This window comes from Ixodes scapularis, unplaced genomic scaffold (assembly GCF_016920785.2).
Source record: "Ixodes scapularis isolate PalLabHiFi unplaced genomic scaffold, ASM1692078v2 PGA_scaffold7__128_contigs__length_106722199, whole genome shotgun sequence".
Taxonomy (NCBI): domain Eukaryota; kingdom Metazoa; phylum Arthropoda; class Arachnida; order Ixodida; family Ixodidae; genus Ixodes; species Ixodes scapularis.
The window spans coordinates 95,711,973-95,737,243 of NW_024609882.1; the positions used below are offsets into that span (position 1 = coordinate 95,711,973).

Genomic DNA, 25,271 nt, shown 5'->3' on the forward strand with positions numbered 1-25,271 from the left:
CTTTTGACTGCAATACTCTGGTTGTTTGACTTAACCTACCAAAGTATTGAAAAGCTCGCCTATCAGAATTTCACTTCAAGCAGATGTTGAGTGCACTGAAGCTCCTATACATACAACATTTGATTAGTTTGTCAATTTAGTTAGTGCAGCATCGCACTGATAAATCAGCCCAGTTTATGTTATTGTGTTTTTTTTTCCATCAAGAACACACCTGATGAGTTTCTTGCACACCAATCACAAACGGGGTTTGGGAACAGCAACCACAACACCTGCTGATGCTGCAAAGCTTCAGCAAGTGCTGTGAGCAAATATGTTTGGCGTGGTTGTGTTAGCAAAATGTCAGTTCACTGAATGTGTATACTCATGCATCATTGTACGTGATGTGAGTTGTGACTTTAATATAGTGACGTTAATGACCACGTTAAGTAGTCAACTAGTAAAGAAAAGCAAAATACGTTTTTTAAAGTAAAGAAACTGCCTTGACTAGCTGCGTCCTGAGCGGTGCTATGCACAGAAGCAATAAAATTTCTTCTAGGAGACGTTTTTGTAGAGATTGTTTTAGCGTCTGCGCCGAATTATTATTAGTTGTACCACTGTTTTTTTAGTAAGAGATATCGTCCACGAACTCCAAAACAGTGTTTTCCCTTTGACAGACTCCCGAGGAGAAGATCGAATACTTGAAACCTTAATAAGTGCAGAGATGGTCATCGGCCAAATGATTACCTTCAATATGTAGGCTATATAAGGCTCTGAAGCAGTCAACGGGACTGTGATTCAGGTGTTCAGTGCGTCACGGTGTTTGTGTTTGTGTTCGTTTCTAACGTGTAGTTGTGGGATGTATGTAGTAGTACCTTTAAAATCCCACAAGGACACCATTTACTAACAAAATCCAAAATAAAACAAATATATAAAAAGTCTGTAGCCGGTTTTTAGTACACAACGCATCCTGAGGGGAAGGAATTATGTTTTTGGTATATCTAAAATCTCTTCTGGTTAATAATTATTATATATTTTGAATACCTTACGCGCGTATGTCGAATGTGGAAAAAATAATGCAAAATGAATATGCACGTTCAATATATTTCAACTATGTTTCAAGTAAAGCTTCTTTTTGCTAAGGGTTATCTATATTAACGATTTGCCGAATTCGATATCTTCCAAACTGTAGTGAAGCCTGACTTATGCAGTTTTTTTTCTTTTTGTAGAGAGGGCGCGTTATAATTCAGAAGTATGAACTGTGTATAGAATAGTAGGGAAAGAGTTCCTTTGTTCAAGTTTGAGGGTGGTTGGATGTTTCGACATCTTCTTCAATTAGTTTATTCGCTGAAGATTGTGGTATTTAAATAGAAGTTACTAATGCCTCGGGGGATGTTCTGAATTTAGAAGCTGACATTAACCATGTTTCAAAATGGTGTGAATTATGGGGGATGGAACTTAACACGACTAAATGCAATGCCATGAGAGTATCGCGGAAAAGTAATGTTCCTTCTTTTTATTTTCTCGAAAATGTCCCCTTACATTCTCTCTTTTTTTATAAATATTTAGGTGTGTATATAACCTCAGATATTTCCTGGCAAATGCATTTTGATTATGGTATTAATAACGCTAATTGAATGCTGGGTTATCTAAAACGGAACTTTTTACTTGCCCCGTCATCTCTGAAACTAACCCTGTACAAAACGTTTGTACGCTTTAAATTAAAATATGCTTCTTCTATCTGGGACCCCGGTCATTCCAAACTAACTAACACCCTGGAATCAATTCAGAATCACTCTGCTCGTTTTATTTCTAATAGCTTTCATTGCACCGCAAGTGTGAGCTTCATGAAAACTAGCCTATCGTTGCCTAACCTCACTTTACGTCGCAAAATAGCTCGCTTATGTCTCTTTCATGAGATATAACATACTAACTCATTCCTTCACAACCGGGTGCTGCATCATCCAAATTATATTTTGTCACAAATTGATCCTATGTATGAAGTAGACATTCTAAAATGTAACACTAATGCACTTTGAGAGTCATTCATTCTAAACACTTGAGTGGATTGGAGCCACATTCCCGCATCTATCGCAATAATTGTTCTTGACCACTTATTTAGAACTGCCATAAATAATCTATACTGCCCAGATTGAATTGAAAAGTGTGTGCTGCCGCTAAACCCCACTCCCCTCTGTAATGGCGATAGCCTTGATGGTATTTTAAATAAATAAATAAATAAATAAACACGTATAGAAGCGAACACCGTGATGGTGCGCTTTTGCCGCTGTATGATTGGTGCCATCAGCTCGTAGAGTGCGTCTGGACTCAAGCTGAAACGAATCCCTACTGGAAAGGAATAATCACTCGTGCCACGCGCACGGAGCTCCGCACCAAAGAACCCTCAAACTGGGAATCCGTAAAAAGGGGATACGCGTACCGGATGTACTCCGAGAGTTTCCCGAGAGTGGGCGACGAAACGAAACTTCACCCGCCTTCTCGTCGTAGACGCGACGCTCCGAGACTAACCTACAGAAGGGCCGCCGGCGGCAGACATAGCTGTAGACACCTCGGGGGTTTTGCTGCAGTCGAATTCGCTTCGGAGGCAACAATTTGTACCAAGGATAAACGAACCATTAAGCTTGCTCCTCAAGAAAAATTGCTATTTTGTGAACAAAGGGATGCTAGCAAAGGCGAACTGTCAGCACGAGTTCAGGTTTCTTCCGCGAGTCGCCTCCCAGTTTGAGAGACTCGAGCCGTACGCATTAATCCTTCTACTAATCCGAGCTCTCGCCGGACGAATTCTGTATATACACGCCGCTTGATGTTGTATTTGGTAAATATTAATGGCGGCTGCTAGCCGCATGCTGATCATATCTTGCAGGGATATCACGTACGGTTATTGCTGTTCTTGTCAATGATATTGTAATTACCTTTGCCGTGCTCGTCGCTCTGGGTCGAGAGAGTCGCGGCGCCTTACGGGCGTGGCGCCGAATCTGGCGCCGAATCTGGCGCCGTCGACTGTGCAAAGAATTCATGCAGCCTGTGTTTGTTTCAGCGAAATGGAAGACGCGGAAGAAGACGACGGGGCGGCTCCGAGGTCGGAAGCGGAAGACACCAAAAAGTAAGGACCTTTTGCAAAACCGAACATCACATCCGGAGTCATGGAGGCTCGTGAAAATATATTATGGAGAATTCGCCTTTCGTTGCATAAAAAAATTAATAAAATATTATTAACAATCATAATATTAATATTAATCACAATATAAAAATTATAAAAAGAAAGTAATAGTAATAATAATCAATCAATCAATTTTATTGGGTGTGCAGGAACAACCGTTTGATCTCGACACTGGCACAGCGGACATTCAAACGCTTATAAACGCGGAGCACACTCGCATTACAATATAAAACGTGACAAATATAACTAGACAAAAACACACAAACGTCAAAATCAGGGACACATCAAATTAGAAGGTAAATATTCAAATTAGAAGCTCATACGTTGGTGCGCCGTGAAGATGATATATATATATATATTCGGGGGAGTACATCACGCAGAGAGAAGAAAAAAGAAATTGAAAACTGACAAATTTCTTGCAAATATTAGTGGCCATGTAGCCCTCATACCATTTCTAATCATTATAGGGTAGTTAAAAAGTGATAGTAAAATGTCTTCCTACGTGAGCTTCAAGAGTAAAAATATGAGTCTACAAAATCACAACAGGGAATAAAAAATCGCGGGCGATTCACTGTAACATCTGATTACCTTTCAGCTCTGCCTTCATTGGAACAGGTTTTTCATTGAGTGGTCAAAATTCTATCGACGGGAGTCAAATATCTCCAGCTTTCATTCGTAACCGTTGTAAAAATTAAATAATCTAGGAATTGGGTAAAATGACTAAATTCTCTAGAACTATAAAAAAGTGAATTGAGTCTTGTAGGTACTCCAGGGATCCTAATATGCACTTCAGTTAAGAGTCTTGGCGAGTCAATCAGGCTGTGAAGGGTTTTAAAGAAAAATACCAATTTTGCCTATTCTGTACGTGGATGTAGGTCAGGTAAGCCAACAGGTTCCGAAAGGGCTTTCTTATTAAAGGTTTCCTCATGTCTAGCCAAATAGCGATACTTGAAAATTGAGATGAGTCTGTGCTCCACGCGTTCAATTCTCAGTGAATTGGTTTTACTCATTCCGTTCCACACCACCGACGTATAGTCTAGCTGCGAGCGACACAGTGAACAGTAAAGGGGTAATAACAGTAATAATTATAATAATACTGATAATAATTATGATTATAATGATATTAATAATGATAATATTTCAATTCAATGTTTTTCACGTGCTTACCAACAGCTCATATGCCTTTGCGGTAAAGCACGAAGCGTAAAATACATATTCATCACAAATTTACATGCTTCATACTATACACATGTTTTATAACTTACACATATGCCTCACATTAACACACATGCAAACAGTTTTGGCAATTTTAGAGCAACCCTATACAAAAAAGGGGCACTTTTGTAGAACAATATCATCGTTACAAAACTTCGTGTTTAAAACATGTTGAATTCGTGAGAGCGGTGACAAGTTACTATGAATATCTGGGTAAAAGAATCTGCGATTTCTAGAGTTTGTACTGACAGGAATGCGGAAGTGTAAGGAGGTAAGACGTGCAGGACTGTCTATGGACCCATGAACCAACTTGTGCAAAAACTTAACATTCCGGACGGACCTCCTGTTATGTAGACTGCACAATTTTAGTTTGGATAAAATTAAATTACATTCAAAATAACATTTGCGACCAAAATATCAGTCGTAGACAATCCGCGCAAATCGTTTTTGTATATGGTAAATTTTTTTTCACACGCTGTACTAGAGATAGAGTTCAGAATGACAGATGCAATTCAAGTTTAGAGCGTACATGAGTACTGAAGAGTCGCTACAGATATTGATAAGTGCCAAATGGTCTAGTTAGGCGGGCTATTATTCCCAACATGCGCAGACTCTGGCTAACAATGGAATTCACGTGAGAATTAAAAAAAAAATGAAAGCCGTTTACAACTCCCTGTAACGCCGAATTAGAGCGCAGCTCTTGAGGAGGAGGAGGGAAGGGTACTGGGGGGTGGGTCAAGTGACCTCGGGGGCGGGGGGTCACGTGACCTTGGGGGTCACGTGACCTTGTGGGAGTCACGTGACCTTGGGGCGTCACGTGACGTCGCGGGGGTCACGTGACCTGGGGCCACGTGACGATACCGATGATGTCATCAGTAGCGTCACTGATGACGCCATCAGTGATGATGATGACGATGCGGATGCCGGTGACGTCATCAGTGACGTCACTAATGACCTCATCAGTGATGATGACGATGACGATGCGGATGCCGGTGACATCATCAGTGACGTCACTGATGACGTCATCAGTGGCTATGACGTCAACGGGGGTCACGTGACCTCGGGGGTATCCCCAGGTCACGTGACCCCAGGGGGGGTCACTTGACCTGGGTAACCATCGTGACCCTCGTGAGGGTAACCCTAGTAACCCTCGTGAGGGCAACTCTCGTGACCCTCGTGAGGGTAAGTCTCGTGACCCTCGTGAGGGTAACTCTCGTGACCCTCGTAAGGGTAACTCTCATAACCCTCGTGACCCTCGTGAGGGTAACCCTCGTGAAGGTTACCCTCACGAGGGTTACTAACCCTCGTAACCCTCGTGAGGGTTACGAGGGCAAGTAACCCTCGTGAGGGTAACTCTCATAACCCTCGTGACCCTCGTGAGGGTAGCCCTCGTGAAGGTTACCCTCACGAGGGTTACTAACCCTCGTAACCCTCAAAAGGGTTACCTTCACGAGGGTTACCCTCACGAGGGTTACCCTCACGAGGGTTAGTAACCCTCGTAACCCTCGTGAGGGTTACAAGGGTAAGTAACCCTCGTGAGGGTAACCCTCGTGAAGGTAACCCTTTTGAGGGTAACTAACCCTCGTAACCCTCGTGAGGGTTACGAGGGTAAGTAACCCTCGTGGCCCTCGTGATCCTCGTGAGGATAACCCTCATGAGATTAACCCTCGTAACCCTCACGAGGGTTACGAGGGTTGCGGTTACGCCGACGCCGACGGCGACGGCGACGGCGACGCCGACGCCGACGGCGACGCCGCTCAAGCCGGGAACGGGCCCCTAAGAGCTGCGCTCTAAAAGGTGACCATCTACAAAACCCTTTAGATCTTAACTATTGTGGTTCGACTTACAGCTTCATTTCCCAGACAGGACTTATAAGATAATGTGCTTCGCTTACTCGCAAAAGACATCACTTAGGTTTTGCGGGGATTCAAAACTAAATTGTTCAGAGTTCACCATCTTTGTACTGAATAGGAATCTTGCAGCAAAGCACAGTCAGTGATGATGTTCACCAGCCGAGACAGTTTAACGTCGTCAGCAAACATTAGCACCTGCGAGTGTTTCACGGAGGACAACAGGTCATTTCTAAAAATAATAAACAACAGCGGACCAAGATTCGAGTCCTGAGGTACACCCGAAATAGACACGAAAGGTTGTGACAACTAGCCAGAAACCCTAACACAGTTCTGTCTTTCATGTAGATAGCTCCCGAACAAGGTAATGTATTCAGGGCCAAGTCCATAGTTCCCAAGTTTCATAAATAGCAATGCATGATTGGCCTTGTCAAAGGCTTTCGACATATTCAAATATACTGCATCTACCGGACCTTAGCTATGAACAATTGGCATAAAATAATTAGGAAATGTGAATTATTTCGTTCCAACGAATCTTCCTGCTAGAATCCCATGCTGTATAGAAACTACCCTGCGTTTAAAATAATTATGTAGGCGGTTGTACATCATCTTTTCTGATACTTTTGAGAATGAATTTCCAATAGATATAGGACGATAATTGGTGACCTCACTAGAAATATCATATTAAAAAATTCGGATAAGAATTAAATATTTCCAGTTGTCTGGAAATACATCGGTTTGCAGCCAGAAGTATGACAACTTCGCAAGAATAAGAGCGAAATATTCGCAGCAGCCTTTCACAATAAAATTGGGAATAATATCGCAGCCGGTCGATAATTTAGAATTAAGTTTTCCAACAGCCGAGAGCCCCTCATCGACCGTAATTCTCGCAAGAGGCAAATGGTCATCAGACCCCCATGTCATAGGCGAACTGGTGTTGACACTAGAAAAGCATGAACTAAAGTGATGTGAAAACAGCTCGAAAACAGAGTTTGGGGACACATGAATACAAGATCCTATGCGCAGCGTTATATTGCCCGACTCCTTCCTGGTATGCTTCTTTACAAAGCGCCAGAATACTTCAGGTCGTTTGTTTAAGTTCAGCTCCACTTGCTTACGATACATATACTGGTCATTAACGAGGAGCTTCTTTCTTAGTTCACGGCATATGCCATATTTTTCCTACCAGAAGTCAAGTTTCGTCTTTTTATACTATCTACGGTAATGCAATTTTAACCTTAAGTAATGTCGTAGATCCTTAAAGAGCCATTTCAGATACTTCTCGGGACGTTAAAAGTGCCTAGGAATAAACTTATTCATTGCTTCATTGACTACTGATCCAAAACCGTCCGCCATTAAATCAACATCCGAATTTTGTGAAATAATGCTCCAATAATATTTCATAAAATATTTAAGTGGCCCAAAATAATCAACCAGACCGTACGTATATCTAAGCACGAAGCGAGGTGGTATCACCCTTAAAGACATTGAAAACAAGATGGCGAGCGGATGGTGGTAAGCATCAGCATTTACTTGCGGGTTACTTCTGCCAGTCACTTCCGCGACATGAAATGTAGGTACAACTAGATTCGGAATATTACCGAAGCACTTCGCAAACATGTTCTGCTGCGAAAAAAAAATTTAAATTGACCTAATCCTTTAGAAAAACAAAAACAAGCAGGACGCCTTTTGACGCGTGCATGAGCTTTCACTGTTAATGATACCAGAAGGCCAGTCAACCTTTGGCAGATTAAAATCTCCGTAAATCTGTACGCGATATTCAGTCATATCGATATTGTTTTCCGGGATATGGAAGTGGTCTGTAAAGATAACAGAATATGAGGCAGGGGGAAATATTATGATCCAATAAGAAGGTTGAACCCATCAGCGGAAGTTTATAGATCATGGCGTCTATGTGTGTTCAAAGGTTGCCTGCAAGTTATAAGTACACCACCACCGTATCTCATTCCGGAAGTATATTCACGATCTCTTGGAAACACAAAAAAAAGAAGGAAAATATTCACTACTGGCAATACCGTCTGGTAGCCAGGTTTCCGACAACGAAACAATATTATAATCACTGCCTAGTAGGTCAGACATAAATTCACCAATTTTGGTTCTAAGACCACGAGCATTTTGGCAGTATACGCCAAGATTTCAAGCCATGATCAGCATGACCTATGCTATTCGGAACAGCCACATAATGCCGTGAGATAGGCAGCTTCCCAATAAAAGGACGAAAAAGAGAGCCATCCGGCCACAAATCGGAACTGTTTAACTCCACCAACGACTCCTCATCAATGGCGAGATGGAACGAATTGTAGGTCAGACATAGCATTTTGAGTCGCGTGCATATCACTGATTGGTCACCGACGACGGTTCTTGCGGTAGCTTCGATGTGTGCGACTGTCGTGGCTGGGTGCAGACGGGACGCAAACAAGCCTTTCGAATGCGGTGCAGAAGGAACCGCTTTGATGTTGCAGTTTCTAGCCTGACGGAATGAGGATTTGTGAGCCGTGTCGGCAGACTCCCTGTTCGTCAGATGTGCGGACGATGACCGAATCCCACGAGTCGTTGCATTTATGGGAAAATAAGGAGCTTGTCCCTCCTTGGGGCGGGCGCCCTGAACAAGAGAAGCATAGGAGGGCGCCGTTCGTACCGGGGCGACGGGTGACGAGCCTTTGTAAGCAGCGGCGATAATCTGTCAAATCTGCTTGTAATAGTAATGGTAATAATAATAATAATAATAATAATATTAATAACAATAACTGAAATAACGTGTCACGAGAGCATTCCAACGGGCATAGTGTGAGTTTATTAATGCAAAAGCATTAATTGTCCCATGGAGCGAGGTCGGCGTTGTCTGTAACAACGAAACGAGCAATCAATTCGGATTGGCTGCGACGCGTCATGTCAGTGGCTTCGTCAGCAAAACCGGCGAGCAGCTCAAGGTCCCGCCGGCTTCCGTCACAGCGTTAGTCTAAAAACCGCGTTTGAATTCAAGTATTTAGGCATCTAGGTCACGTCATCGTTGTGTTGGCATCGACACGTGGACTACACTATTGCAAAGTCTCGCAGATCTTTAAGGTTTATAACCCGAAACTCGAGATACTCTCGTCGTGACATCCAAGAACTCCTCTACAAGTCAAACGTGCGTCCTGTGTTAGAATATACCTGTGTTGTATGGGATCCTCCAACTCACATCGGCAAAGATAAAATAGAAAAAAGGCAAAACCGAGCAGTTCAGAGCAGCCATGTCAGCTATAAAGCTACGACAGCTTCCTGCGTGGCTTTTTTTTTTGCACAGTTAACTAATCCACACGCTTCCGCTACGGAGGTCAGTGAACCGTATATTATTCCTTCTAAAAAATCAAGTGATCGTACTTTGTGGTACAGGTGCCGAGCCCGCAGTGTTCTGTTTCTATTGCCGTTGATTGTGTTGAAGTCACGCATTCCTTGTTGGAGGTGTTGTTGCCCGACGACGTAGAGAGAGACCAACCCGGACCTACCGAAGCTATACTTGCTTAATTCAGAACGCTGCCTGTCGGGCAAGCTCAGATAATTTCCGGGGTACAAGACCTCGAAGCCCAACTGCAAACTACGGACATAAATATCGCCAACCTAAATGATTGAAAGGCACAACTAAAGGATCATAACAAAAAAAAAATTGAAACCTTGCAATCTGACCTCGAGACGGCATACGCTGACACCGCTCAAACAGCCCATGTGGTCTTAAAAGATGGACGATGCTGAAAATCGCTCACGGAGAAATAATTTAATATTTTACTGTGTTCCAGATCCCCTCCCACATGAAACTTCTGTCAATTCCGAAGAAAGAGTCTACTGCTGCACTCTCCAACCAATTTCTACCTCTTTACCACTCAGTTGAAAAATGAATATTTATGTTTGTTTAATTATTGATGCCTACCAACCGCAACATGCATTCCCAAAGCGGCATCACAACACAGACAAATAATAAAACCTGCAGACACACATCAAACACTCAACACAAAGATCCCAATAAAAGAAAAACAGAAACCAAATTCACTAAGTTCTTAAAATAGCCTAAAGGCTATTTTAAGAACTGTATATAACGTGTAACATGTATATTGGTGGTGACAAAATTCCATTTAACAAAACATCCATTCGGGTGAATGGAAGTTTTGTTTAACGATGTTTCTTCACTTTCAATTGACATGTTAATGCCTTTAAACAATTTCGAATATTTAGTAATGTCAAAACTATAATAGGATATGCGCATGTTTATTTTTTTTATTAATATTGCCTTTTGTGTCTTTAGTATTAGAGTGTTTGATGTATGTCTTTAGGTTTCTTCCTCTTCTGCGTTTTGATGCACCATTAGGAATGCATGTTGCTGTTGGTGGGCATCAATAAGGTAACAAACCTAAATAAACACCTTTCAACTGGTCAGTGAAAGAGGTCCAAATAATAGTTATGACATCACTAATTTTAAATAAAAGCTTAAAGGCATGAACATGATAATTTATTGTGACAAAAAACCGTTAAACAAAGCTTTCATTCGGGTAATGGGCGAAAGCTGAGAGCGCCCACCAACTTAAAGAGTTCCATTAAACTCGAAGAGCAAGAAGACAAACAAAAGTTTACAATCTATAATAAACTGAAGCATGCCACTGTGCCCTCGAAAAGTATGTGAAAAAAAAGTACATTCTTTCTTTCGAAAAGTGTATCTATTCCCATTTTATTCAGCAGCCAATTGTAGTCGTAATAATTTTTTTGGAGGTATTTGGTTATAAATTAAACAATGAAAACGTCTCCAAACGTTTTCAACGCGCTTAGAGTTTAAAGAATTATTTGAATTCCAGGCAGCAGAAGGTAATTTCGAATTTGAGCGGACAAAGAAATTATACAGAACAGACGGAGACGGCAGGATTTTAAACTCTTGCGTAATTATTGACAACATGCTGAGCACCTTCAATGACAAAGCCACCGCAGCATAAATGTGCATCCGGAGCGTGGAGTGCCATACACTACAAAGTCGCGTATGAAAGATGTTATTATTTCGAACATGTTGGACATGTAAGGATATGTATGTGCTATATGTTTTCGATTTAATATAATAGCGTTAGTTCCTCTTTTAATTTTAACTTTGAACCATTATTTGAGCACAACATATGGACTTCGTCGATACGAATCTGCATTTCTATGCAGTCACAGTGAGCGTCAATATTGGGAAATATTTCTACGTCATCAGCATACTGCTACAATTGAAAAACTGAACACAATCAAAAATATTCTTAGCGAAAATGCTGTACAAACGGGGACTAAGATTATGTCTTTGAGGGACTCCAGAGGTTGAAGTATAGAAGATCGACAAGGAAAAAGTTTGAGCGGGAACTTCTGAATCATTTGTTGTACCCATAAATTACGCCACATACAGACACTTTAACTAAAAGTAATTTACGGTTGACATTATGGAATGCATTTGTCATACCTTAATATACTGCATCAGATTGCCTTCAGTTGCCAATTATTGGGGGACAGAACTATATCAACTGAAAAATATTATACTCTACTCAGCGGCCCTTCAAAAGCCATGTATCGTGGAATTAATTTTGTGCTCAAAGAAGCGATACAAACACGCGAAAAAAGATAATTGTTTTTATTAGAAGGGTCTCCAGATCTAAAAACCGGTATAATAACTGTCCGTTTCCATAGAATAAAACAATAATAGTAATTGAGAAACAAATCAACACTACGCTTGAAGACTTGCAGATATACAGGAGCATGTGAAAATAAATCTCGATATGCCATTAACACCCGCGGATTGCTTTGGCTTGAGCTGCTTAAACTCACCAGTTATTTAGGATAGGTTCATATCACATGCTGCCATGCTGTCGCCTCCCATCCGCTGAGTGCGGATTGTTTCAACACCCAAGGGGTTTGAAAATAAAAACCGAAAAACCTAAAAAAAGTTTGAGCTACATCTTACGGAAAATAGGGAACATAGCCTTTCGACAAAAACCCCGAGACTGGGACAAAAAGGGACGGACAAACACAAAGTCTCAAACACAAAGTCTCAGTTTTGAAACTTTGTGTTTGTCCGTCCCTTTTTGTCCCAGTCTCGGGGTTTTTGTCGAAATGTTTAACCACCACCAGCTCGTTTGCGCCCTTACCTTTTGTTCACAACATAGCCTTCATCCCTTACAGTAATATGCTGTCGATGCTCACTCGTGTATTTCTACCTATATTGCCAGCAACACCTAGGATTCTTCCTAAGGCTTCTTTCAACACTCATTTTGTAAGTCTTGTCATCCTGTGGGCATATATTTTTCACCAAGGATCTACACGCCTTGTATTTCTCATGGCAGTACTACAAGCCACTTTGTACTGTCGGGGGTAATGAAATTTTCTAGGAGAGTTGTGCTAAAGTACTGAAGAAAACCGAAATGGAAACTTCGAAGTTGATGGTGCACTAGCGGGATCCTAGATGCGCATCCCTTCGAAAACCCCGTATATCAAATACCTTGTCGTCACATCATTGGAATTTATCTCTTTTACGATAGATGAATCGAGCGTTTCGATATATTTTTTTCACAATCCATAGTAATCTCCCCTGGCATATAGAAAAGTGGGAATAGTATTTGATCAAGGCCGAAAAAGACCTAACGGGACTGAAAGCTCAAGAGCCGGATGGCACTTGTCGACTGTGACTAGCGGGGTAGATGCGACGTAAACTTGAGGACACTGATGTTTTAAAAGACTAAATGCAGAACATTATTAGCCACATTGGGAATGCCGTTACACTCAGCTAAGTTGTTAGTACATACAAAATATAGCGAAAAAACGTATATTCCGCCATAGCTAACTAGACGAATTTACGCCGACGTTATCATTGATCCCAGCACTGCGATTACTAGGACTGGGCTATCTTTCGGTGTTTAAAAGAAAATAGCAAGCCAAGCCAACAATAGGCGTGGGGTATCTCTCGGGATTTTACGGTAGGTTAATTTATGATGTAACACATTAACAACCCTGCTCTCCTTACCTCTGTTCAGTTTCGCATTCTACTTGGAACGAACTCTAGAAATCTTAGAGTATTTTACCCAGACATCATTCAAGATGCATCACCGGTTTCACGTATCCAACATTTCTTAAACACTGAATTTACTGATATCGATTTTTTTGTAGATACTCGTCATTTGGGGAACGATAAAGTGAATGCATGTTTTAATTGATATGTAGACATGCATGTGTGATTTCATATTTTCAAGACTCTCTACTGTGATATTTTCTAAGCTTATTTGCGGTTTGAGCCCCAAGAGTTTACGCGTGTTATTTATTCTGTATTTCAAGTATGCGTGCTAAACCTAGTAGGCATTCGAACTGTTGGTTAGCACAAAAAAATAAATATTGGTTGATTGATTGAATTGATTGATTGAGTGCTCGATTGATTGATTGAAGTTCGATCAATATGCACATGCGTGAAAAATGAAAACGAGCCCATGCTACTTGGCGGAGGGCGGGAGCATATACGCATATTGGAGCGAGCGTTTCACATTAGGGAGTTTTAGCGAGTCGTGTTTCGAGCCCACGGTTCCGAAATCACGAACGGTACCGGTGGTCTGCTCCGTGAAACCGTAGGTGAAATTTGAGATATTTTAGCGAATCGTGAAACTGGCGCAGCCGTGTAAGCGATGATAATGCTTATGTTTCAACGGTGGCGCCATCTTCTATTAAACATGTGAAACATTCTGCAACGTGTAAATCCGTGGCGGCTCGTGTTTCCGGCATACAGCTGATGTAAACCAAACGGCCGACGTAACATTTTCCGGTCGGACGTGGTGTGTATCCGTCACTTTGAACTTCAACGATCGGTCACGTTGTCTGGCGTCGAACCAAATCATGTCGTCTGTTCGCGGTCGCCACGGCAGCTACTCTGCCCGCAGATCGAAAAAGTTCACTGGCATGCGCAGATTACAGTATTCACAATCGCTTACAATTGTGAGCAGATCTCGAAATGATTTGGTTCAACCTTTTAAATGAAGCAGACTAACAGGACGGCCAAATCGCCTCCCGCTGTCCTAAGCCTACCGCTCGGCATAGTGGGCGAAGTCAGTCGCCGAACCGACCGCCATATTTTTTTTTACCCGAGTCGTGAACGGTGCTGGCTGCGTTGCGGTGACGACTCCAGCGGCCGGAACCGGAGAAACGAACCAGAAGAGCCTCCCGACGCCCCGAACGACTCGGGCGCGCGTGCGCAGTGGCGTCGCCGATGCGTTCAAGGACGAACTGTTCGTGTGGAAACGACCTGATAAAACTCCCTATTATCACATTAACTGAACGGGTGAAAATGATTGGTTTTCCATTCACATCTGGTAAAATATAAAATATTAGGAATCGGGTTCCGTGTTTTCGGATAAATTCGAAAAACTCCGAAAAGCACACGCCTGTGAAATATTGTGGTAAGTCAAATTTATCCGATAAACTCCGAATTTTGACGTGCAGCAGATGCCCCTTCTCCCCTCCTCCCACCCCCCAAAAGAACGAAAAAAAAAAACGGTATTTTACAGTTAAGTTTTATCAGCGCACAAAGTTAATGGTCCTGGAAAAATGCCTCCACAATTAACTTTCGAATCTCGGGCCATTGTCAAAAGGGGTTTTACCCCTTACCTCGTGAATTTTCGGTCAGAACCACCGGTCACTGGGGTCACGGCAAAAGCCACTGTTTGGGTTTCTAGTTTCGGCCATACTATTTCTGCTTTAGAAGAAGGGGGTATTGTGTTTTTGTAACAGTCAATGCCATGGACCATAGAGATTGCATTAAATGAGGAAAAAGGGCAGTTTTAACTTCTCGATTACACCCTTTACGATTTCACCTCTCGCCACCGCGGGGTAGTTTAAGGGAGTAGGATGGGATGAATACGAGCTTCCTGATGACCACCTCTAGGAGTTTATAGATTTTAGGATATCGTCGTCTATTGAAATAACAAATCTGTGCAAATTTTGTTGTGGTAAAATTTAGTATTGCCAGTGACAATGGCACCAACGCAAAATCCAGTTGAAGAATCATGAATTGGTACAAGGGCGTTTTATTTTTTTATCCAGCGTACGTTTACACCCGGATATTATTCATTTATATATTTATTTTTATTAGAAAACACTGCGAAATTAAACTCCGAATTTCAGAAAACTTGGGAAGCAAACAAAAATATACTCCGATAAACTAAGAATATTTGGCACAAAAGAAACTCTAATACACACCCTCGGAATTTGACCAAAGATAAACGCAGACAGCACCAAACCATAAATATACTGTGCAATGTTTTTCCTAAGAATTCCAATTTTATTATGCAGAAGCCGGACAAATCTGTTGAAGAGGTCGCAATTTGTAGAAGTCTGATGAAATACTAACCTCAAGTTCAACTCGACATACTCAAGTTAGAATTCCGACAAACCGGGTGGCAACTGGCTATTGACGGCCATTGCAGGCAGAACCACAGCGAGATCGAGAAGCGGCGCCGGGACAAGATGAACATGTACATCAGCGAGATGTCGTCTCTGGTACCCATGTGCAAGGCGATGTCTCGCAAGCTGGACAAGCTCACCGTGTTGCGCATGGCTGTGCAGCACATCAAAACGCTCCGAGGTGACACTCTTCCTACATTCGCCCTTCTCTTTTCTTCCTTAACGAGCTGTGGTTATAGGACAAGTCATGGTTCACGCCATCTCTCAGACATCCGAGAAGCACTCCATATAAAATGAAGTCACTGCTTCCAAAAAGCTCGGCAAATAACAAGGTTAAAAAAAGAAATAACATTCGCCCAAACGAAGCTTTTGATGTGAAACTGAACATGTCGGCTTACAAGTTTAAGTCGTGTGCAGTGTTTAGCTGGTTCTTGGGATACATTTTGCGCGTGACAGAGCAGTCAAAGTGCGTCTGGTAGGACAAATACATTTTTTTAGACGAGTGTCCATTAATCTCTTACTCATAATAATAACTTAACAAAACTGATTTTTTTTTTTTAAATAGGAGGCCAGCATTATTAAATACGCAGGTTTAAATATCTGAGTGCTTGCGAAAAGACCCTCTACCCTCTCCGTGCTTCTCACCGTCCCCACAGGTTCCATCAACTCGTACACCGAGGGGCATTACAAACCGCCTTGGCTCACGGACGAAGAACTCAAGAATGTGATACTTGAGGTTAGGCAGTCAGCTTCGTTTCTAACTCTGTTTTCTGTGCCAAACGCTGACGCAATTGAAAGAGCACTTGGGCCCTACTTACACGATAGTCTACGAAACGAGGACAAAGGGTAACGCAGTCGATTGCCGTCCGTGTCGTTACTGTTCCTCGAGGATTGTTATCTGCAATAAAATCATCTGATGGGCTAGTTGGGTAAACATAATTAAAAAATAGCGCAAGGACGACGGAGGGAAGAACGAGAGACAGGAAAGAGCGCTAACTGACAACTGGCGTTTTATTTACAAGAGAAAAGAAAACGAAAAGAAGTGAGGCAAGTCTAAGACAAAAAAGGAGATGGAAAAAGAAGGAAGATAAAAAAAGATCGGATAGGGAACAGAAGGATGCTTTTTGTAATTATATACTAAATATTATGAAGCAAAAAAATAATAATAATAAACAAGAATTAAAAAAAGGGAAAGAAAAAGGAAAACAATACAAGAAAAAAATAAGAAAAATAATTCAGTGTCAACATAATGTGTAGGAAGGATCTTCAGGGATGAAGGCTGAGGTAAAACTGTTCTTTTTCTGATAAGGCTACTGAAGGAGCACTGACGCAGGCGTCGCCCTTGGATATTATAACGTGTGCTTCGAAGAGTTCTCTACTTCTCTTACCAGAAAACCGTTTGAGAACTTTCGTGTGCTCGAAGAGTGGGGTACACAGAGAGTCTCTTACATGCACCGCAAGATGTCCCGCGGGAGATGACCTTAACGCTAAGGCATGTTCCCTTAGCCTGACATTTAGACAACGTCCGGATTGTCCCACATATACCTTTCCACACGAAAACGGTATTTCGTACACTACACCGCTGATGCAGATGACATATTGATGTTGATGCTTTACAGTACATTTTGCGGTTTGTTCCTGCTTGTTGTTGATTTTTGGGCATAGCCTCCTTAGTTTATCACGAGCTGCCATCACAACCTGTACATCAAACTTGGATGCCGCCCGCTTCAAGTTATGGGAAATGCGGTGTATGTATGGCACTACAGCCGGTCGGCGTCCTTTGAAGTTATTTCTTGCTGGTCTTCCACTTGATGTAATCATGGATTCAGCGACATCGAACAGAATCAAATAAGGATATCCAGATGCCGTGAGTCTTTGAATTTGGGAATTAAAACTCTCACCGGCTGTATGTTCACAGGATTTCTCGAGGGACGCACTTAAACAACTCCTTACGATCCCTCTCTTGATTAGCTTTGAATGAGCAGAGTCGTATTGTAAGAGCATTTTCTTGGATCTTGGAGAGTAGATCCAGCACGCTTGATCATCAAGAAACGATAACCGAAGATCTAGAAACTGAAGAGAGGAGTTCGCCGGCAACTCATGCGTAAACTTGAGCCCCTGTGCTTGCTCTACGAAGGTGTTTCGTATGCTGTCGGTTACCTCCGTGTCATTCTCATTGTTATCTGGTCAGTCAAAATACATTGAGAGGAGCATGCATTTAAATCATGGCGTAGGACTGCCTCGAGGATCCTTCTGTATCCGAATGAATCGTACAGGTGACATGCCCCGCGATGTGTGACTTAGATAAAACGCCGTCCCAACGACGGGTTTTGCTTTCTTCCCAAGGGTCTTCCCACACAGCATATCATCCGTCCGAGTTCGGGCGCACCCAATTTCACTCCGGAAAGTGGCTCATGCAAAGCTGCCCCCAGAAGCGCTCTACCGCTAAACCGCTTTCCTTGCGCTCCATTCACGCGCGAAAATCGCCTGCCTCAACACTCGGACAGCCGTTACTATACTTGCATCTGATGAACGCCGTCGGGTAAGACGGACAATAGCATTCTCTGGTAATATAGGAAATTCTACTTTTTTAAAACCTCTAAGGTAAATGTAGTTACGAGTTCTTTTCCTATATTTATGGCGTTATGCGATAGGATAAAGGAATGGCATTAAGAACGTACCAACAGCTTAATTACTCTAAAGACAAACCCCGAGACAGCTGGAGCGTTCACGTTTGCGCAAATCACTTGGGATAGCGCTAAAATTTACGAAGCGAACTCGGCGGGGGCTAAAAATGTGCTTAGAGCATAAAAAAAAGGTCTGCATGGTGGTGATGAGCATGGCCAAACGTCAAGTTCAGTTCCAAAGCGGATACTATTTTTGAGGTCTAAACATATTTTCAGCCTCGTGGTTCGTCGAGTTGGCTCCGCAGATTTCAGCAATGGGCTTTGCGTAAATCTCTTGGACGTCGGTGGTGCCTTCTTGCGTGCTTCCCCGGTCAGCCCTCCTTGTTTCTCCCGTGAAGGCAGCTGACGGGTTCCTGTTCGTCGTGAGCTGCGACCGAGGCCGCATCCTCTTCATGTCCGAATCCGTGCAGCAGACGCTCAGCTACTCTCAGGTACGTGTGCGTCCTTCACTTCCACAAAAAAAAAAAAAAATCAACAACTGGCTGATTAAAAAGAGAAGCAAAAAAACATGAATGAATGATTGAAAATCAATCATGAATGATTGAATGAATTCCACTGTCTTGTAGATTGGGGCGGGGGTTGGCGTTATCTTCAGCATGAGTGGCGACATCTTGAGCGCCATTCCGCCTTGTAGGCTGTTGACACTTCTGTGTACTTTTTCTGTTGGCCATAAAATACTCACGGTCGTCTCTTAGTACGTCCGTGCACTTGCAGTGAAACCGTGCCCCGCAAGGTCCAGAACAATGGAGCTAGGCTGTATTCCGAAGAAAGGCTCGGAGCAGCCGCCGTACATGTGCTTGCTGCAGCCCATTCGGATGATGATAATGATAATGATGATGATGATTAAGAGAAGACTTTAATTTATTTAATAATTAATTTACGCAGGATGAATTCGGAACGACACGAGGTAGGTTCGTCAAAGCCAACAAGGGCATGTAGGACTGAACCTAAGTGCGGTGGTTAATAATGGAGATTTGAAGAATAATAAAATGAAGCATAAAAACTTCACATGGTTTCTTCAGTTGTGAAAACTACAAATGAAAAAAAATGACAGTCGGAAAATTATCGTCAAAGTCAGAGAAAAAAAATAGAAATTTAAGCTATTTTCTAGTAGAATAGAAAAAAATGAAGAGGTATGGCAAAGAATTTCCAGTTGTATAATCCCACAGCTTGATGATAGAAGGTGTCATGTACACAGATATATACTGCATTACAGTACACAAATAATGGAAGACAATTTAACTAAGCAGCGAGAGGGTTATTAAAAGGCATTGTACAACCCGAGGCGGAGGTTTACAAGGAGGGACAAACACAAACGTCTCAGTGACATTTCTGTTTGTCCCTCCTTGTAAACCTCCGTCTCGGGCTGTAGAATGCTCTACACAAATGATGTTGACTCGAATGAATATTCGTGCCAGGAAGCAACACCAATTACGATGAAACAAAAACAAAAAAAAAATATCACAAGGCTTCTTCTTTGATGAAAACGTGAAATGCCTTTTGAAGTCTCTTTATAGAAGTAATCTTAAAAAGGTTCGGTTGCAATAGGTTAAAAATCTGGGAATGTAGTGCGAACGCACAGTTTTTCCGTAGCCGGTGTAGCATATTGCAGTGAGGAACCTTAAAGCCTTCCGCCGGTTTCGTGATATGGGGCGAGGAGACATAAAGGCGTCATTCCAGTTGTATTGGAGCGCAACTGTTTCAGATATAAGGATTGAAAATTCGGCACTGATAGCATTTCAGAAAAAGATCTAAATCTGAGATGCGCGGTTACACCCCACGCTTCTCAATGTTCCCTTCCAGACACTGTTGATATTTCTTGCCATGGTTTGGGGCATTTACCGAAAATATTTATGCCCCACCGCAAATGGATATAGGTCCAATTGCGCTGTTATCTTCGTGCAAATAAAAAACAAAAATAGGGAAAACTGTGTCAAACTGGCCGGTCTCTCCGGCGAAAAGTGAATCCGGTGGCTGTACCTTTTTTACTATACAAAATTCGTACTGGTGTAGGCCTTTAGCGACCATGAGTGGAAGTCTGAAATAATAAATAAAAACGTGCTCTCCTGCCGCAACACACGCAGTAGTTGAGGGTAGTACTGCCGGCTGACTCAACTGCTATTTAAGTAACAAAAAAAAGATATGTCAGTTGATCATTTACCGAAATAGAACAACAGAAAGTTCTAGGCTGATTTTGTAGTAGCCATAACTATTCTAAGAACGCGAACCACTTCACAACGGCAGCCACGAGCGAGAGTTCGATGTTCCGTACAGCCCGCCGGTACAGCCCAAAGATGGAGAATGGCAACCTCCTGGTTTGTCGTCTGCTAGCGGAGTCGGGCGCGTGCCCTCTCCCTCGTTTTACCCCGCCGAACCCGCTGAATTTCTCGGATGTATGGAGAGGGCGCTGCTGTCGAACAAAATGGTGCCGCCCAGGGAGCGCTAAATGGAATGGTCGTCGACGGCGGCGGTGGCGTAGCTGCGCGCGTTGTATTATAGGATGTCACAGACCTATATACCTTAATCTCTCGCTAAATTTAGCAAAGTAACTGAATTGGCGTGGAGGTTTCTGACGTTCCATAATGCAACATGGCGCATTTTGATTCCCCGCTAAATTTATCGGTAAAACTGACGTCACATGACCTCGCGTGACGGTCTTAATTTTTGTGTAATGAGTGATATAGTTACACTATATCATCCATAGTTACACTAGAGTTGCAATTTTTCGTTTTTTCTTGTTTTGTTTCTTTTGGTTTCGTATTCACAGTTTTGGTCATATATTGTTTAAAATTGTTTTCAATATGAATAATATGTTTAAGCATCGTGTGTGCTCACATGGCCGCTTCTGCTGGAGCTTTCGTGGTGCTGGGAACCAGTGGAGTAAGGAATTCACCCTTACTCCACTGGCGATTCACTGCAGAAACCTTTTTTATTTATATTCAACGGGGCGTCTTCCTTCTACCCTGGCCAGACTGGCTAATTTAGTTCCACCTTAAGCGAGCGCACTCAGCCCCTAGTGTCACTCGTGCGACGCCACACGGTTACTTTTTATGTCACTCACCGAAGAACACACTCGACATCGAGCGTGTTCAGTGTTCAGCGATGCAGGAGACTGTGTGTGTAGCCTCAAAAGCAGTCTTTCCGCAGTAAATAAAAACCTAATAAAAAACAATAAAGATTGATTAAAATAATTATTTTTTTAGAAAAGTACTATTAGATATGCGCTTGTTGTATTTCAACAAATTATTATATCGGGAAATACAAATGGCTAACCTAGCTCTCAACCTTTTCGGCAGACACATTGCACTTGATGGCACTACAACGCTCGACGGGCATTTTTGTTTATCAAAGACGAGCCGAACAGGTACCGCTTGAGCGCGAAACCGTGAACTTCGTATTGTGGTATGGCGTCGGCCGCAGCGCCGCGAAGCCCAAGCCGCCCATGGTACAAGCAGGATACCTTTGCCATGATCAGACTGTGGGAAAATCACCTGCAAGACCTCCGTAGCGCGAAGGTCTTCCAGGTCTGGTTATAATATCTGCTTCGTACTTGTCTCGGCTCGTGATGGCTCTATATATTCATGAAATTGTCGTAGTGCTTTCTAATTAACGCAACAATGTCTGACAACATATTTTTAATAAGGATACAAAAAGGTTATTGAGAAATCTGCGCGTATATTTCAGTTATCTTCGTGTTGTTTTTTTAACTTTACTCATCGTCATTGACATAATTTCCAAGTGGCACTAAATTTTTCCATGTAGCTCGAAAGCACATGAAGTGATATTCGATGCGCTGAAGTGCAATCCCCTGAAGAGACACTTTAAAAGAGTCCGTCTAAAAGGGAAATCACTGTTTTAATATGTAACAAAAAGCATAGTTTCTATAATAAGTCGCCTATTACATTTTTTTTAAACTCGCTTGTTCTTAAACCAGTTTGCACCCGTTACATTTTCGGACATATTTTTATAGCTACTAGTTTTGTGGCTTTTTTGTAATAACCGTTTTATTCTTTAAAATGCCATCACAAAAAAAATAACCAGTCCGCTCAAAAAAAAAAAAAGAAAAAAGCGCCCGAATGAAAGTTGTACACAACCCCTTGTTCACAAAAAACCGTTCGGCCTGTATCCAGTCTCGGTTTTCTTGCTTATGACATTAGTTCACCGGCTCGCCTGAGTGTTTCACTTTCGACGTAGGACTAACTGTATGACAAAGAAAGCGTGCATGTTTAGCATCGTTGTCGGTGCGCTGCCAGCTTGCCTACTGGCAGATGACTGAGGTGAATAGCCTTCTGTAGACCACAAATTTTGATTAGCATGGTACGTGATCGAAGTCGAGCGGTAGTGGGCGTTTTCGAAGAAATGGCTCTCAGCCTAGATAAACGACTTCATCTTTTGCGATCCACGGCATGCGGCAGCGTCACTCCGAAGCAGAACCGCCTGAAAAGTCGCCAAAACAAACAAACAGGATTCTTTTTTTTTTCCGGCGTGAGTTTTGGTGTTGGCAACAGGCACCAAATCCAGTGGATGTTCCGGCTTGTGCGTGTGCATTTTGCGTTCGGAAAGACTTGGTCGCACGTGTAGCGCATGCCCGGCAGAAGGCGACAAGCACAGGTTGGAGGCGGAACTTCTACTGGGTCCTTACCAGGTCACCGGCTATAGTACTAATAAGCTGGACTCTTAGAGAGGCGTAGGCGGGGCGTACTCGAACCTGAATGGTGCGTCGTCGCGATAATGTTCGCCTAAACATGTATGTTCGAGGAATTTAGCTTTGTGAAACACGTGACCTATCTCTGCAATTAAAATTTTGTTTGGGAGGCAGGCCCAAAACGTTTCCGTTCCTGCCTCCGTCTTCTTCGTGGCATTGACTAATAAAATCTCAATGATGATCATGCTTTGAATAGCCTTGTCATTACTTTCTTTATTGGCCATGATTCCAAGATACCTTTTTGGGCAGGGCGACCTCTTGGGCCAAAGCTGGTTCGACATTCTTCACCCAAAGGACATAGCCAAGGTCAAGGAGCAGCTGTCCTCGTCAGACCTGTCCCCCAAGGAGCGACTCATCGACGCCAAGAGTGAGTCCTTCCTTGTCCAACCATAGACTGGTTTAGTCTGGGACCCACCGGGGGCAACACATCCTTAAAGGGGCAATGCAACGAGTTTTGTATTTTGCGCTAATACCGCTTAGAACGGATCCCTGACGTTAATGACCTGTGAAATACCCGTTCGTTTTTCACCACACGCAATCGAAGTCGAAAAAAAAAATAAAGAAAAACAAGCAGAGTTCACCCCCTCAACTCGCCGTCAGAACAAGCGGCCACGTGATCTGGAGCCGATTATATGCCGCCAATGTTGATCATAGCCATGCGCTGGGGTTTGCAAGGCACAGGACACGCGCCGAGTTCAAAACATTGTTATGGCTCGGCTATTGTCGTTGTTGCAGCGATTGGACGCAGGACACTACCCGAATGCTCATCGAGCTATCGACTATCACGAGCCCACATCGAGTGTCCACGCCATGCTTGGGTCTAATCGATGAGCCGCATTCAAAAATCGTCACTGGGCGGTAGTGCTACCACCCAGCTACGTCATCAGGTTTTGCGAAGGAGAGATTGAATGAAAATGGTCACTTTTGTCCTTGAAATTACTCCGAAACAAAGGAATTTCTTGGCCAGTGGCGTTGCGTGCGAGTATCCTTTAGTCCCACTAGTGTCAGTAAGCTCGTGTAAAGTGAATAAAAGACATTCCAATTGAATGTCCTTGCACCGCCCCTTTAAGCCGTGTAATGTTCCAGCTCGAACCCGCGTTCAATCAGTAAAGACAGGAGTTCCCACTCAAAGCTGCACTCGTGTTCTATCTGTGCCTCGCACTTGCTTTCTTTGGCTGACTTCGAAATGTAAGCATTATGGCTTTCTTGTCTAAATGAAAACTATGTATTTGGCTTGTTGGTTCATTTTGATCTAAAGCGCGGATAGTCCGTGTTGTATGTGTTTCTTTCAGGTCCATGTTTTTAGTGCTATAAGTCCTCTAGTTTCTTGTCTAAGCGGTGCCTCCACGACCCGCCACATCAGTGCTCGGACATTCTCTGCCGCCGCTCTCGCACCTTAGAACGAGGGATGTCGTGAAACTGCCAAGGTTACAGTTTTTCGATCTTTCAACGCAGAAAAAAAAACAGCTGGCACCGCCCGGTGGAGAAGGGGTTCGGCATTAGAATAAAATATATTATGGCATGCTCATGCACAGTGAAACTGAGGAAGACGAAAAGACGAGAGCGCGCGGGAATGTCAGAACTCCGCGTTCCGATTGGAATGATTAGTGCGTAGAGGTAACTCTAGTTGCCTTTGTCTCTACAAACTCTTCGAAGATGTTTGAAGGTGAACGCGGAATGCTGGACGCCGGCGTTTGGCAATTTGACGGGTTTGTATTGGGAGTAGAGACAAGGAGAGCTAGCTTTGGGTCTCCCCACTAATCATTCCCACCAGAGCTCGGCGTTCTCACGTCCCTACACTCCCGTAGTTTTTCTTCACGTATGCTTGTTTTCATGTCATGTAGACACTGGTAACATTACGAAAATAAATTTTAGACAGCATATTTATTTAAAAAGATTCCTAAAATGTCGACATTTTAGTAGTCGGGTAACTCTGTTAAAGTTGTCGAACGAACTATAGAATGACCCATAGCGGACCATACAGAGGGCAATAGACGGCTAAAGACACCATAGGAAAAGCCAGGAGTTGCTATGGCACGCTGGCTAAAAAGACCCGCACAATAAGCCATAGAGATCTGTATAGCAGACCATACATGAATATATTGATGGTTGAAAAAAAACATCGAAAAAGCCATAAGCAACAATAGAACTCTGGCTAAAGAAACCCATATAGTAAGACATAGAAATCTATGTAACAAACCATACAGGGA

At 42.8% G+C, this 25,271-nt stretch overlaps 1 protein-coding gene across 3 annotated transcripts in view; it reads left to right on the plus strand.

Annotated features, from left to right (window-relative positions):
* Positions 1 to 25,271, plus strand: part of LOC8025085 (protein cycle) — a 269,570-nt gene that overhangs the window by 175,106 nt on the left and 69,193 nt on the right. For all 3 annotated transcript variants that reach the window (XM_029989709.2, XM_029989708.2, XM_040222394.1), the window contains exons 4-8: positions 3,035 to 3,100; positions 15,693 to 15,850; positions 16,326 to 16,405; positions 18,695 to 18,787; positions 23,311 to 23,428. In XM_029989709.2, coding sequence (XP_029845569.2) covers positions 3,035 to 3,100; positions 15,693 to 15,850; positions 16,326 to 16,405; positions 18,695 to 18,787; positions 23,311 to 23,428 — 515 coding nt within the window. The remainder of the gene's footprint in view (positions 1 to 3,034; positions 3,101 to 15,692; positions 15,851 to 16,325; positions 16,406 to 18,694; positions 18,788 to 23,310; positions 23,429 to 25,271) is intronic.